This window comes from Vanessa atalanta, chromosome 18 (genome assembly GCF_905147765.1).
Source record: "Vanessa atalanta chromosome 18, ilVanAtal1.2, whole genome shotgun sequence".
NCBI lineage: Eukaryota > Metazoa > Arthropoda > Insecta > Lepidoptera > Nymphalidae > Vanessa > Vanessa atalanta.
This window is the reverse complement of record NC_061888.1, coordinates 6,870,652-6,886,094: the sequence shown is the minus strand read 5'-3', so window position 1 is coordinate 6,886,094 and position 15,443 is coordinate 6,870,652. Positions and strand designations below refer to the sequence as shown.

General features: G+C 31.7%; 2 protein-coding genes across 4 annotated transcripts in view; one reads left to right on the top strand and one right to left on the bottom strand.

Annotated features, from left to right (window-relative positions):
* Window positions 1–14,919, bottom strand: part of LOC125070813 (transcription factor IIIB 90 kDa subunit) — a 36,585-nt gene extending 21,666 nt beyond the window's left edge. The window contains exons 1-4 of one of the 2 annotated variants that reach the window (XM_047680796.1): window positions 14,789–14,919; window positions 14,475–14,696; window positions 14,103–14,327; window positions 13,657–13,761 (exon numbers count right to left, since the gene is read on the bottom strand). In XM_047680796.1, coding sequence (XP_047536752.1) covers window positions 13,657–13,761; window positions 14,103–14,327; window positions 14,475–14,688 — 544 coding nt within the window. In that variant the 5' untranslated portion in view covers window positions 14,689–14,696; window positions 14,789–14,919. Of the gene's footprint in view, window positions 1–13,656; window positions 13,762–14,102; window positions 14,328–14,474; window positions 14,697–14,778 lie in introns of both variants that reach the window. The other variant, XM_047680795.1, reaches the window with a different exon arrangement.
* LOC125070814 (BTB/POZ domain-containing protein 3) lies at window positions 669–13,088 on the top strand. Of its 2 annotated transcripts, XM_047680797.1 has the most exons (7): window positions 669–896; window positions 7,040–7,215; window positions 10,534–10,815; window positions 10,905–11,052; window positions 11,127–11,343; window positions 11,874–12,239; window positions 12,324–13,088. In XM_047680797.1, exons 1-7 carry the CDS (start codon window positions 790–792, stop codon window positions 12,816–12,818), a joined length of 1,791 nt encoding a protein of 596 aa, XP_047536753.1. In that variant the 5' UTR covers window positions 669–789; the 3' UTR covers window positions 12,819–13,088. The 2 variants fall into 2 exon arrangements, with proteins under 2 accessions (XP_047536753.1, XP_047536754.1); XM_047680798.1 differs by lacking the exons at window positions 669–896; window positions 7,040–7,215 and adding an exon at window positions 10,068–10,345.
* Window positions 14,920–15,443: the final 524 nt, after the last annotated feature.

Here is a 15,443-nt window from a genome sequence, read left to right as displayed (position 1 = left end):
TATATTGTCACTATGACGATATGAGCGTGTAAACTAACGACACGAACAATAGATCGATATATGTATATAGTCAATAATAATCCTTGATATTTTTGATATTGCATTGTTATTGTACAAGTTAAAAGTGAACAGTAATTTTGATTTAATAAATAAAAAGTAATCGTATTAAGTTTTAAGATACGTAAACTTGGTATTGAACTTAATCTTTTACTAACACTAAAACATTTTTATTTATAAAAATCCTTATATATTACATATAATCATATCCACAATAGATTTTATACTTATTACAGCACTATAATGCATAATAGCAATAAAATTACTTTTTTGGTCAACAACTACAATTTAATTAAATTCGTACTAAAAGCATTTATTTTTATCGATATATAAAGTGTCATTGTAAGGTAAGTTTAATGTTTATTTTTATGAAAATCAAAAAAACGAACAAAGGTCTGATACATATATCAATAGTGTCAAAAAGATCATTATTATTAAAGCTACTTTTCGGTACGATAAGAGAGTGACATCATGCACTTTCTCGCTCCACTTCGACGGAGACAGGTGCCCTAACCGACCTTGCGTAAGAATCGTTCTTACTCAGCCTCAGGCTTGCTCGCGAGACCGGAGCGTCGTGAACGCACTCAGTCGAGAGCGTATGCGCGCGCGCTTTGTACAATAACTTCGTTGTATCGAACGTTTACTAGTCAATTATTTCTCTAGTCTTACTGTTATTTGTGTAGTGTTGTGAAAGTTTGTACCGGTCATGTCTTTTGGTGGAAATGGAATGAAATGAAGGGAAGAACCACGCGAATACCGAAGATATTACCAGTTGTAGTGGGAAAAATATTTTTACGTTGGATTTTTACCAAAGCTGATCTATTGTTCTTCATATATCGGTTCGTTTATATACATATATTTCTTGAAAAATAGTAATAATGATTACTGAAAAAATGTCAAATGAATGTTTCGTGCAATTATATTTCGGCACTGACGGTGCAAAAGGTAGTATGTCCAATTTAAATCCGCAATCAATGTATGTCACTGTAACTTTTTAAAGTGAACCAAATCTTCACGTACATACATCGGTTACTAAGGATATATTAGAGAAAAAAAAATCATATAATTATGTGTTTTACTAATAAAACTCTTAAAAATAAAAAGATTTATTATCGTGTAACATACGGACTTTTTCAATAAGTTGACTAGACTTGAGTACGAGTTTTAATATCCCAACAACATATTTATATAAAACGCTGTAATAGAAAACATTATTTGAGCGACTTTGAATAATTACATAACATCAAATGAGAAACTTTTTTTATTGTACGAGTGAGCCCCACGATGTAACTATTGTTTGGTTTTAGTAATTATTTAGTTAATTTTATTCCTATAAGAAAAACAAACGGGCAGAAAGGCTCGCTGATTATATAACATTCCCGTCCGATTTCCTCACGCTTGTAAGACAGTAGCCGACTCGCCTTTACTTTACATAGGTGTCCATCGGTGGTTGGCTATATAAAAATATAAATCTTTCTTTAAATCACGAAGGCGTCACCAACTTTTGGAACTAAGATTTTATGTCCCTATAATTAAACTGTCTCACTCACCCTTCGGACCAGAACAAGTACCTTATACTAAGGTATTGCTATTTGGCACTAGAAAATATGATGAGTAGGAGGTAGCTACCCAAACCGGCTCGCATAAACAAAAACTTGCCCTGCCACCAAGTTACCAAATTGGAACACTATAACGGAGCAATAGTCTCCGCTTTGCTTTTGCGAATGAAAAGTAATAAAAATGTGCTACAGTTGTTTACCTAGATGACTCGTAGAAGATTATATTACCTGATAACATTATTATTTTGAATAAAGTGATATAAGCAAATGTAATACTACAATCAAAGCGTTCTCAGGCAAACACCCATCTTTTTGAAAAAGGACTTTTTTCTATTGCGTTCTACCAAATAAGGTTGGAATTGCTAGTACAAATTATATAAAATAAACAAATCAATTCACAGAAATTACTACTCGTAATATTACTTTGTAATTTACTATAATTTATTTTGATAAGGCTTAATAGTATATGACAATTAAATGATTATTATGACCTCATTGTAAAAGATTGACAATGATTCACACTTTTTGATTTACCTTTTTTAATTTAAGATGTTTACAAATAATACACATACGTTCAAGTAGGTAGTACACTCTATTCAAAGAGATTAACTAAGTTTTTTTTCCTCTAATCAATATAATAAATACATATTCTATTCATTTTTAAAAATTAAATATATATGTGTAACTTGATTGAAAATCGACGTGTACTAACACCAAGCAAATTTATCATTTATTTAATATAACTGTTTATAGGCTCAATATCAGGAACAACCAGGTCCCCCTAAAATCATATTACGGTAGATAAACATGGATGAGGATTTAATCCCACATAACTTGACGCGATGATCCGAAAGAGGAGCACAGTAACTATACGTGTCAAACAATTCGTTAATATCTCTGTTATTTCGTTAATAATCTAGACACGCGGTAGCGTGTCAAGCTAAGTTCAAGTAAAAGAACTGGCGAGCAGCACCGTGTGTAATAATACACGAACCATTTGAAGCCACTTTTGATACCCTCATAACTGAAATACTATTTCACATTAACATGTCAAATTTGGCTCATATATTGAGACTCGCGAGATACATAGTACTGCCAAGTCAGACCTTAGGCTGCAATATATTCTCCTAAGTTATAAGAAGAAATTATATTTTATGTAGTTATAAATACATTTCAGGACTGACCATTGAACTTGGCACCCATTTAGATCTCACTTATTTTGTCGTTGAAGTCAACAACCAAGGTATATGTCATAATATTGAACTTGGCTGTTAGCATTTATGTTTTGATGGGATTTAATATTACTGGGACATTTATTTGTCATATGTTTGAACCGTGCGCCTGAACTGTTTTCGGTCGCGTCGGATTTTCGTCCCATCCGATCATATAAGTGATAGAGAATGTCTCTACTTATATTTGCGGACACAATTATGAACTATACTCGTATGTCTTGCTCATTCGTTTAAATCATCATCTATATTTGAAACAGATGTGAATGATACAAATGTAACGTGGGCGAACGACACTATGACGAGCAGTCTTGTACAGTACAATCATAAGCGTATATGGAATTAACTTAAGTGTAAAATAGTAAGCAAATGTAAAATATTTTAATGAAGTTCTATGAGAATTCAAATCTTTATTAAACAATATAATTATGTATTAGAAATATAATACAAAAAAATTGGCATTTGACCTTTTTTGGTCAAATTCGTATTATAATATAATATAATTATAGATTTTTTACTTTATGTTAGGTATATTACGTACATGTTATTATTGTTATACGAGCATTTGATTATATTATTTAAAAACGTAATTATATATTTACGAATGATACGAATAGCAACATTTTTACTATTTATCTACGAGACGTAGAAATAATAATAAAATTATACTATTGTAAAGATAATAATAGACCAGACTTCTTTTTTGAATATAATTAAATTATTAGATATATTTCAAGTGCATGTACAAAAGTAACTCCGTTGTTGTTTTATATTATGAAAAATAACATACAAAACTAAGACAATATTCAGCTTTCCGAAATAAGAACCATTCCCTAAAACTTGAGCTAGGTTTAGGACCTGTGTAAATTCACTAAATTTAGACAGCGGGGATATTTATTTCATTTAACAGTTTAAATACCGTAACAGTTCCTTCCATTTTACTAAATGTATAGTATTTTTAGTTAGTGCCCTAGTTTTACTCACCTATACTCTATTGTAATATGATAAAGTGGTAAAATTTGCTTGTTTACATATAGGGGATAATCTCGGGAACTAATGGTCCAATTTCAAAGTGTTTTTGGTATAAATTATATTTATTATATTATATCACTTAATAAAATGACTTTAGTGTAAGGTTATTTATATTAAATAACTAGGTTGGATCAGTGAAGAAGAGATTTTAATAAAAAAAACTCTGAATATATGTATCATGTGCTGCAACGCCATATACGCATAATAATTTAAGGTGAATGTGTTCAAGTTTTTTTTTAGCGAAGAGTTTTCAAACTTTCACCTCCTTACAATAGTGGCAAAACTTTTTAAAGTGTTAAATATTAATTCTAAAAGTTACATAACATACATAAGCAGCCCGTAAATGTCCCACTGCTGGGATAAAGGCCTCCTCTCCCTTTGAGGAGAAGGTTTGGAGCATATTCCACCACGCTGCTCCAATGCGGGTTGGCGGAATACACATGTGGCTGAATTTCGTTGAAATTAGACACATGCAGGTTTCCTCACGATGTTTTCCTTCACCGCCGAGCACGAGATGAATTATAAACACAAATTAAGCACATGAAATTTCAGTGGTGCCTGCCTGGGTTTGAACCCGAAATCATCGGTTAAGATGCACGCGTTCTAACCACTGGGCCATCTCGGCTCCATTCTAAAAGTTATAATTACTCAACTAAACAGACACGATATTTTTTTTTTGTCTATACAATTAATATAAACTTCAAAACAGTATCTAGATACAAATGTTTGTTTTTTTATTAGTAACAATACCAGTCAGTTCTTAGACTCTGCTGAAATGTCTGGCAAAATAATAAGAAAGGATTTGATCGCCTTGATAACCTGTACATATATAAAATGGATAACAGGCATCACGAAAGTCTATCATCTTGGTTAATATAATTATATAAAATTTATTTATATGTAATTATGGAATCGTTTGTCTTGATTGACAATCAATACACTGAAAAACTACTAAATCTAGAAGGTCAATGATGTTTTTTTCGTAATGAAAAGTTTTATTAAAGCACTACTGAATTTTCATGTGCTTAATTTGTTTTTATAATTCATCTCATGCTCGGCGGTGCAGGTAAGGAAACCTGCATGTGTCTAATTTCAACGAAATTCTGCCAGATGTTTATCCAACTCGAATTAGAGCAGCGTGGTGGAATATGCTCCAAAACATTCTCCTCAAAGGGAGAGGAGGCCTTAGCCCAGCTGGGGGAAATTGACAGGCTATTAATGTACGTGTGCACCAGTATTACTTCGTACCAAAATGAACAATATTATTTCTACGCTAATGTTTAATTGCTCATTAGAGATTGGTCATTACAGCCGAAATTCAGTAGCCATAAGGGCAATATAATTATTAATAACTCATAGGTTAGAATAAATGTTATAAATATGGCCGTAAAAATAAAAAAGACAAAATTTTATGAAATGTGCCCGGAGTGACTGTCATTTACGAATTATTCGCCTACTGACAACACCAAACTTTTACTGATATAAATACACAGATACTTAGATTATTATTAATATATCTAGATAAGAATGTCGCACTACAAAGGAACGAATACAAAACGAGCCAACATTATATCTTGGTGTGAGTGACAGTTACGCCTGACACTCATCAAACGTCAGACTTCTTTACTAGTGTGCGTGTACTTAGTAACCAACTGTTACTTTATTTTTCGACGCGTTCTCAGCTTTAACAGTCTATTTAGATATATAAATAATCAAAGCACAGATACTTAAATACACTTGCACGTAATTGTTAGTGTGTCAGTGTGGGTTTTCGTAAACACGCAAACATGTATCTGTGTCATATCTGTTATAAGCTGTCACGCAACGTATTTTTAAATTTAAATCAACCTTGAAGGTTACGTGAAAAATTAATGAAAATCCTGTCAAGGTAGCAAAACGAATACTGAAAACTCTGAATAAGTTTAGGCCATATAGTATTAAAATTAGAAAATGTATCATTATTTATTCAACCTATTACACTTACGCTGCTCGTTACAATTGTATATGTAAATATGTTGTTTTGCCGAATTGTCCAGAAACTTAATAATTTGCGCCTCCTTTCCCCGGGATGTGTTCAAAAGTCAACCGGGCTGGATTTCAAAATCAAATAAATAATCAATGGAACAAGCTGCGCTGGATGCTAGGATACGTTACTTTGGCAGCCCTTAAAACTGTCCCTCAGGGAAAAAGCCCAGCACATCCCTGGTTTGTCACCCTATCAACCGAATACAGAACGTAAACAGCGGGTATCTTCAGTGTTTAAAATAGAAGAAACTATCATGACGATAATAATCCTTATACTTGACTTGATATTATTTTACGAACGTCAAGGTGATAGACGTTATGTATGGTGCAAATTGTACACTGTACTATTAATATTTGTATCGTTTCTAATGTATTATCGAATTTGATAGAGTCCGAAAATTGTTACATCTGATTATCATGGATTCAATATATCAGAGAACAAACTCAGTAATGTTTTACTTTAAACTGTACTTACAATATTGAAGAAAACGATAATAAAAAAATCACCAACTAGTTTGTGTTGACATAAAATAATAAATTGTCTGCTTTGACTAGTAGAGATAAATTATTATGAAGGTCTAAAAAATATTAACGATGACAAATGTATCCATTGGTATTAAAGCATGTTATAAATAAGATAAATTAATCGATTGGTTTAATTACACAATTCTAAAACTAACAATAAAATAAAAGTGTTCATTTTCGAGTAGGCAACAAGACAAAGATTCATATTAAATAAAATTCACAATTGAGTACCTAATTAATACTATTTGTAAATAGTTAATATCTATAAAATATTAAAATTTTCTTAATGTTTAACACAATTATAAGAAAATCTTCTAAATACCTTACGCATCAATTCCAATAAACAATATCCAAGTAAATCCATCTCCAAAGCATCGATCGTATACTGATCTGAACGGTATGTGAGCCAGTATAATAAGTAGCACAACTTTGAACAAAGATTTTATACCAATGATATCCACAAATGTAAGAAATATTTCTTACAGTACTATAGTCTACGGCCCGAGTGGAGCACTATGAGGTCGCTCATTTGCATGTCTGCCTTTAAGTTTAAAAAAAAAAGATAACGTTTAAAATTAAATACTATGATTAAATGTAAGTTAATGTTTTCAGTGTTTTTTGGTATGCGTTTAATACCCGGTCATCGATGAATAGCAGTGTAGACTTCTTCGAGAGTCTCATCGACGAAGATGGACGTTTCGCGGAACTTAACTGTCAAGAGCCGTCGCAACGCGGTCAACGGCGACGGACTAACAATACAGTACAACGAGTGAGACCCTTGAACCAAGGTAATTTTCATTGGCAATATTTTTTTAATTGTTAATTGCTAATATTATTATCTCAACTAACAACAACTTATTTTAAGGCAAATGCGTTATAAAGTGATAATAAATGAATTAGCATTTAGCATTAGCAGCCTGTAAATTTTCCCACTGCTGGGCTAGAGGCCTCCTCTCCATTTAAGGAGAAGGTTTGGAGCATATTCCACCACGCTGCTCCAATGCGGGTTGGTAGAATACACATGTGGCAGAAATTCGTTGAAATTAGACACATGCAGGTTTCCTCACGATATTTTCCTTCACCTCCGAGCACGAGATGAATTATAAACACAAATTAAGCACATGAAAATTCAGTGGTGCCTGCCTGGGTTTGAACCCGAAATCATCGGTTAAGATGCACGCGTTCTAACCACTGGGCCATCTCAGCTCTTAAATATATGAATGAATATATAAATAAATGAATGAATATACTTAATACAATCGAAACTGTTTCTTCTCGCTGCTTACCGAAATGGTCCTAGAGTTGAATTATTTCAAAAGCGCTTTATTGCTAATTTATAGTTATTTATATTATTTATAACTTAACAATAGTATATTTGATTTGCTATTATTAGTGTTTTATTTAATTCAATATTAAAAATAATTAAAAATAACAACTTGGATAATTTAAAATGATTACTAAATGTTAAAAATGGTATGAGTAGTAAAGTGGTATGAGTAGATTTAAAATACATTAGGACAATGAACAAATTCCATTTTAAAATTATTTTTTAGATTTTAATAGACTCTTTGTACTATTAATGAAAAATTCTTGTTTTTGTTGCATTATTGAAATTGTTGTCATTTTTCGATAATTTAGGAAACTAATATTAGTATATCGCAATTATCGTACTAAAACAGATGCATTACTATAAATAATAGGTAAGTATTTTGTCATAATTGCTTATCACGTTAAGATAATTGGAGTAATGAATTTTAAATTAAAACTACTGATCGGTTTTTGATCAATTCCAACATTCCAAATAAAATTCAAATTAGCTGCCTGCTTAGTTTAGATGCTTTTACTTTACCACAAAAAACCATTGTTGTTTGTTTGTTTGCTATAATAAAACCATTTTCAAATGTTTGTTTGGAGGAGACTAGGTTACGTGGGAATCTTAACCACTAAGGTGCAATGGTCGTTTGCCTCACCGATAGTATAGGCTGCAGGATCGTATGGATATAACGCATCTCTGGGATCAGTCATCTCGCGTGCTGTACTCCGCTCGAGGGTCGGAGGAGCTCTAGCTCAATCATAAACACCAACGCCCCCCCCCCCTTCCCTCACAATCCGCAGTTATCCAGACAAGTTAGTTATATTACAATACTGACATCGTGAGAAAACCTGCATGTGTCTTATTTCAACGTAATTCTGCCACATGTATATTCACCAACCCGCATTGGAGCAACGTGGTGGAATAAGCTCCAAACCTTCTCCTAAAAGGATGAAGAGGCCTTAGCCCAGAAGTGGTTTATAAAAAAAAATTATCCTCACCCACCTAGTTAAATTAAATATAAAATGCATTAGTTGTCATCTAGGCATAGTAGTATAGTAAGCATCAAATTCAATAATTTTCGCAGGCGTACGCACTGCAACTTTGAAATTTTCATTTCCATGGGATGACTGGAGAACACATACAGATCAAATCATAGATATATGAGAAATTTGTGACCATAACGTATTAGTTACAGTCCAGTCCCGCCTAAATTATTACAAAGACAAATGCCAACTCAAACAAATACCAACTCATCAAAAAAAAGTAACAACACAATTTATACATTCTCTAATAGATTGTAATAGAACTCATAAATAAATATGGCAGAGCATACAATTAAGGCCATCTAGGGAATCGAAAGCTGTTCTTCAAAATATTATCGGTATTATGCAGTTTATTTACTTCATTTAAAAAAGAAAATTCTACATTTAATATTATATAACCTAATCCAAATATGAAATAATATATTTAGTAAAAAACTTTACATAATTCATTAAATAAAACGTTATGTGATAGGAATTCGTTAAATTTTATTTAGTAATATTAGAACAGATTTGTTAAGTTTTTATAAAATATTATGTTTATAAATCAATGCAATTCAACAGATTTGAATGACAATGAAAACTACTGGAAACATCAAACGAAGTTAATTAATTGATATTGGAATAAAGTAATGATAAATGTATCGATACAATTTCAGTACGCATCACTATATCAAGGCAATCGGAACGCAAAAGCAACTGCAAAACAAATATGAAATTGTTTAAAAATAGCGATTTAACAGTTTATTAACCGATTATAAAAAACAACATCTGACTTAATATTTATAGACACAATCCTCTTTTTACAAATAACATCAGAATAACTCGGCATATTTTTAAGCAATTTTATTATACAAAATATTCATGCATGTGTTGGTAGCACTAGCGTGAATGTAAATTTCACCGGACAAACGATTCATTTAAAAAGACCAAAACAATCACTATTTAAACAAGAAAATTGTTCTTCAGGAAAACCTTCAATATTAATCATAAATTATTCCAATGACATTTTTTACCGATGGAATCACTTTTAAAAATATTATATAGCTACATCGGATAACAATATTTAAACGTCAAATGTCTAATCGATACAAACTATAAACGAAACTCGATTATTTCAACGATCGTAAAGCTAAAAGTGAAGCGCTTGTAAAACGTACTTATTGAGTTTATAAAATATATATTATTACATTACAGAAAGATTTATAAAACAGTTCCACATTAAAAACTTGTTTAAGGAGTTTTACAGTAAAGGTCGTACCACAATTTTTGAACGCAGTGACATTTACAAATATCCCCGGCCCCCGCGAGTCGCGTCCGTCTTGTTTCACTTGTTTGATACCAAAGAGCATATATAAACTTCCTACGGAAGATTTGCTACAAGATGGCTGCGCAACGTAAAGAAATAAGATAGACGGATTATTTTGTAATAATTATTCAAAAAACGGGTGGGATAGTGCAAAATGTCCAATTTGTGTTCAAGAATAGTTTTAAAGCCTGCGAAAAGGTTAACTGAAGGCAGAGATAGCATGTCAGTCGCTCAAACAAATACTTGGATGAATGGTGAGCTACGGAATTTGTAAATATTGATTTATTCCGAGGTCCGTTTTTATTAACTCGTATATTTGTCGCGCATTTATTTTTAGAACAGGTTATTTAGCATTGACTGGAGTGGTTTCTTGAGGGTATTTTCAATATACCTTTCGTTTATAAAAGATTAATTTTAAAATAGTTAATTTTATTTATTTCAGCCGAAAACATCAACAATGGAGGTGGTTTATCCCTTTCACCTCCTCATACAATATCTCAACGTGAGACGGGAACTCAAGTTTCCCAATGCTACAGTGGACCTCCTTCCCCATGTGGATCGACAAGTTCAACACCGTCACCTACTATATCACCGGCACCTCCCCCTGGAACCGCGACGCTTGACCCCAACTGGCAAGCAACCAAGCCCACGGTCAGAGAGAGAAATGCGGCAATGTTTAATAATCAATTAATGGCTGATATCACATTTGTTGTTGGAGGGCTAGGTAAGAATTACTCATATTGCTTAAAAAAAATAATTAAAACCAGTGCATTCAGTTATAAACTCAATTTTTTAATCATTATCTTATTTTAGGGCACACACAAGTTATACCTGCACATAAGTATGTTCTGGCGACTGGTAGCTCAGTATTTTACGCTATGTTTTATGGTGGTCTAGCAGAATGCAAACAAGAAATAGAAGTACCTGATGTTGAACCCTCAGCATTCCTTACATTACTAAAGTAATTATTTTTAAAGTTATATCTCTTAGTCCTTTAATTAGCAAATACATCATAAAATAATATTATTCTTTCAGGTATTTATATTGTGATGAAATTCAATTAGAAGCTGATACAGTGCTATCGACACTATATGTTGCTAAAAAATACATTGTTCCACATCTTGCGAGAGCCTGCGTTAATTATTTGGAAACCAGTCTAACGGCAAAAAATGCCTGTTTGCTGTTAAGCCAGTCTCGTTTATTTGAAGAACCAGAACTTATGCAAAGGTGCTGGGAAGTAATTGATGCACAGGTATGTGAGTCGACAGAAAACCTAGCTACTATCCGTCTAGAACCATCATCTTCTTACAGTAGCTTACTCATGGACCTATCAGAATCATCCAGTCAAAATTTCTCAAGTCCAGAAATGAGAGATATATCAAATGAAAATTTGAACAATTTCATTAAGTAATTGTGTCAACTAAGCAAATACAAAATTTTTGTAATACTCAATTTTTGGTTGTGATATAGGGTTAAGATGCAGTGTTTCTTTATTGAGAATTTATTGATGTCTAATACATTCCAGTGCTAATAATGTGCTTCTAGTCAAAAAATAATTCGAATTATAGATGTAAATATCATATTAAGTAATGAAACTATTTGGAATATGTAGATTGACTGCAATACATTTTGTGTAGATGTATAATTTTGCATGTTAGTTTGGGACATGATATTTGTTTATATTAGTATATAAATCAATGTTATGATGTAAATAAAATATTCAACAAATTGTATTGCAGTTTCATTTCAATCCTAAATTTAATTTTTATATTTTTATTTTAGGCTGAGATGGCTCTTACATCTGAAGGTTTTGTGGACATTGATGTGTCTACTTTAGAATCGGTATTGGCAAGAGAAACTCTCAACTGCAAGGAAATAAATTTGTTTGAAGCAGCTTTAGCATGGGCCCATGGTGAATGTCTGAGAAGAGAAATAGATGTTACACCATCAAATAAAAGAGCAATGCTTGGTAGTGCCATTTATTTGATCAGATTCCCAACCATGACATTGGAAGAATTTGCAAACAGTGCAGCACAATTGGGCATTCTAACACCTCAAGAGACTATTGACATTTTTTTACATTTTACTGCATCAAGTAAACCAATATTGTCTTATCCTGTAAAAGCTAGGGCTGGACTTAAAGCTCAGGTAACATAAGTTATTGCATATTGCTTTTTTTATACTCTTGATGTAATGAAATTCACCAATAGTAATTATTTTTATACATTGCAGATTTGTCACAGATTTCAGTCTTGTGCATATAGAAGTAATCAATGGAGATATAGAGGCCGCTGTGACTCAATTCAGTTTTGTGTTGACAAGAGAATATTTGTTGTTGGATTTGGACTTTATGGCTCATCAAATGGTGCTGCTGACTACAATGTCAAAATTGAATTGAAACGGTTAGGAAGAGTATTAGCTGAACATAATACCAAATTCTTTTCTGATGGCTCAAGTAACACTTTCCATGTATACTTTGAAAATCCAATACAAATTGAACCAGAATGCTTTTACACCGCATCAGCAATACTTGATGGGAGTGAATTGAGTTACTTTGGACAAGAAGGCTTGAGCGAAGTTTATATGGGAACTGTAACATTCCAATTTCACTGTTCATCTGAGAGTACAAATGGGACAGGAGTTCAAGGTGGTCAGATACCAGAACTCATATACTATGGTCCAACAGTAAACACAACAATGGCCAATACAAATACCAATGAGGACTGACACTTGAGTAGACTGGGACCTTTTAACTATTACTCAGTATGATGGTGACACTTGACAAAATGCTATTAAGGTGTTATAATATTCATAAAGATTAAGTCATTCCCATGTTAAATTATTTTGTTGAATAAAAATCTTGTGTATATTGTTGAAAATGAATAGCAGTTAAGTACCTATGAATGTGATATGGGTGTTGTAAAGCTCTCTAGATATTTGTAGATGTAGAAAATTAGTAATATTTGCACCAGTTCATTGCAATAAATTAAAATAGCTTCAAAACTTGTTTTATTTGTTAATTTTAATGGATGTAAGTAAACTAATAATAAGTAAGGTAATAAATATTTATCAAAAGCTTTTTAAATTTAATTTTATAAAATATCATACTATAATTATTGTTATATGATTGATTGATGATTTTTTTATTTATTTATAGAAAATGAAATGGATTAATTTTAATTTTTTTTTACAAATAGGACAGAATTCCGACTAAGAAAAAGATTTCAAGATATTTCAAAAATAAATTAAACTTAAATTACATATTTTCGTATATTCCTTTAAATTCTTATATATTTTAGAAATAAATAAATTTAGAACAAAACTTGTTGTATACATTCTGTTCTTCAATTATTAAAGGTACACTAGTAACTCATAGTTTTAGAGTTTGATGTTATAAAAAAATTACAAAAATAAATATTTGAAATTCATAACGGTTATAAAGTTTTTAAGAATTTAAACTTAAAAAGTTTCTTATTCAAGTTATATTTTTCCATACTTTTTGTAATCTGCCTACTATCAAAATGTCTTTTTTTTAATTCAAATTAATAAGCAATGTAAAACTTACCATTTGGTGGAATGTTGATGCAGAGTGCTCGAGATAATTTGAAATATGTGCGGCCTAGTTGGTAGCAGCACAGCTGAAGAGCATCGCTGACATCTATTAGGAGATCTATGATAATTTATTAAGGTTGTTATATAAAAGGTAAGTTAAAGAATTTTTATCTTTTTGGCTGCAAAATTCTTCAATCTTGCTAGAAGGAATGTTTTAAAAGTAATAAATGAAATATCTTATTTCTTTTTTATACTAAATATCAAAAAGAATTAAATTTTAGTAACGCAAATTGCAATCACCTTTTAAAATCGAAAATAGGTTCTTATTAAATAAACTAAAAATCTCATATAGAGCATTGATAAATTTGTATTAGCTACCCCATGATTTAACATGTCTTAATTTATAATATTCTCTTTTAATATGAAAGCATAAAGCATTAATACACAATAAAAGGATACGGGCTGTTCCTTCTGTTCTACATGTCATGTAGACACATGCCGCTTGTGTAAGGGATGACTGACGTCCAATCGTGAGATGTCTTGCAAGGGCCATTTTGAAAAAATTACATGATATGTCAATGCATTGCTGGTTAAGACGTAATTGTTGGCACAATGCTGTAATACCATCTCTAGCTTTTCTCAATGTCACTTCTCTAGATTCTTGTCCAATACCAGCATTAAAAGCTGTAAAATTCAATCATTTAAAATAATCCTACATCATTACAGAATTTCTTACTGTAATGTTATCAATAAAATGCAACAATAATTATAATCAAAGTCAATTGTTCTTTTTTATTTAAAATTGGTATTGCAGTTCAAAAATGAACAAACCTCGTCCAAAACCAGAAGCCCCTCCTTTTGTTTCTGCAGATACGAATTGACCAATAGCTGAGGCACCACCGTGTGCATTCTCTTGGAATTCTACTTCTGCAACGATTATGTTATCTTCTAACACAGAACCACAATTAGTGCACACTGCGTCACCTCTAGCTGGGTCTACTTCTATATCTGAAGAGCCACAGTGTTTGCATTTTTTTCCTGACATCGTAATACCTACCAAAACAAAAATTAAAAAGTATATAAACAAGTGTAAATATTCAATGGAAATAAAGCTCTTACTGAAAATCATACATACAGATAAATGTAGATAAATGAAAATATTTATTTACATATAACCGGTCTAAATTTAGTGCATTTAAGTAATTGAAACCATGTGTTTCTTTATATTTTTGTATCATCAAATCAAATCATTGAATAGGTACACGATCAGTCGATCAGTTGTTGACATTTGACATATGTCATGAATGTCATCCATGATGTTGCTACAGTCAAATATTTACTTAATACTTTGACATTACATAAAAAACTCTTCAGACTTCATGTTTTAAGCCAGCGACACTCTACCTCTATGTAATGGAGCCGTAAATTCACGACACGCAACATAAATTTATTTAGGTATTTAAAAAATACGTAGCTTAAATTAGAAGTATTCACAATGAATCGGGCTAGCTAGATCTTTTAAGACTTACAAGTTCATAATGATGCGATTTTGATATCATTTGTAAAGAGATTTCTGGTATTGTAAGCCTCATATAAGTTTAGGTAAACTAATTTACCCTCGTGGATCCATATAACGTGCTCTTTAAATTTGGTATAGTTGTGAATAAAGCAAAAGCTCGGCGAGGCACGGGTTGAGTATAGCGGTTTTAAGCATTCGAAACTATATTCCTGAAAAATCCAATGACTCGTAACTCCTTTTGCCAACCAAATAGAAGGGATTAGATGTAAGAAGGACTATGT

Coding starts and splice junctions, on each gene's coding strand:
- LOC125070814 (XM_047680797.1), top strand. CDS start 790: ATGAAGGGAAGAACCACGCGAATACCGAAGATATTACCAGTTGTAGTG. Junction 7,216..10,533: donor AGTGAGACCCTTGAACCAAG/GTAATTTTCATT, acceptor TATTTATTTCAG/CCGAAAACATCAACAATGGA. Junction 12,240..12,323: donor GGGCTGGACTTAAAGCTCAG/GTAACATAAGTT, acceptor TATACATTGCAG/ATTTGTCACAGATTTCAGTC.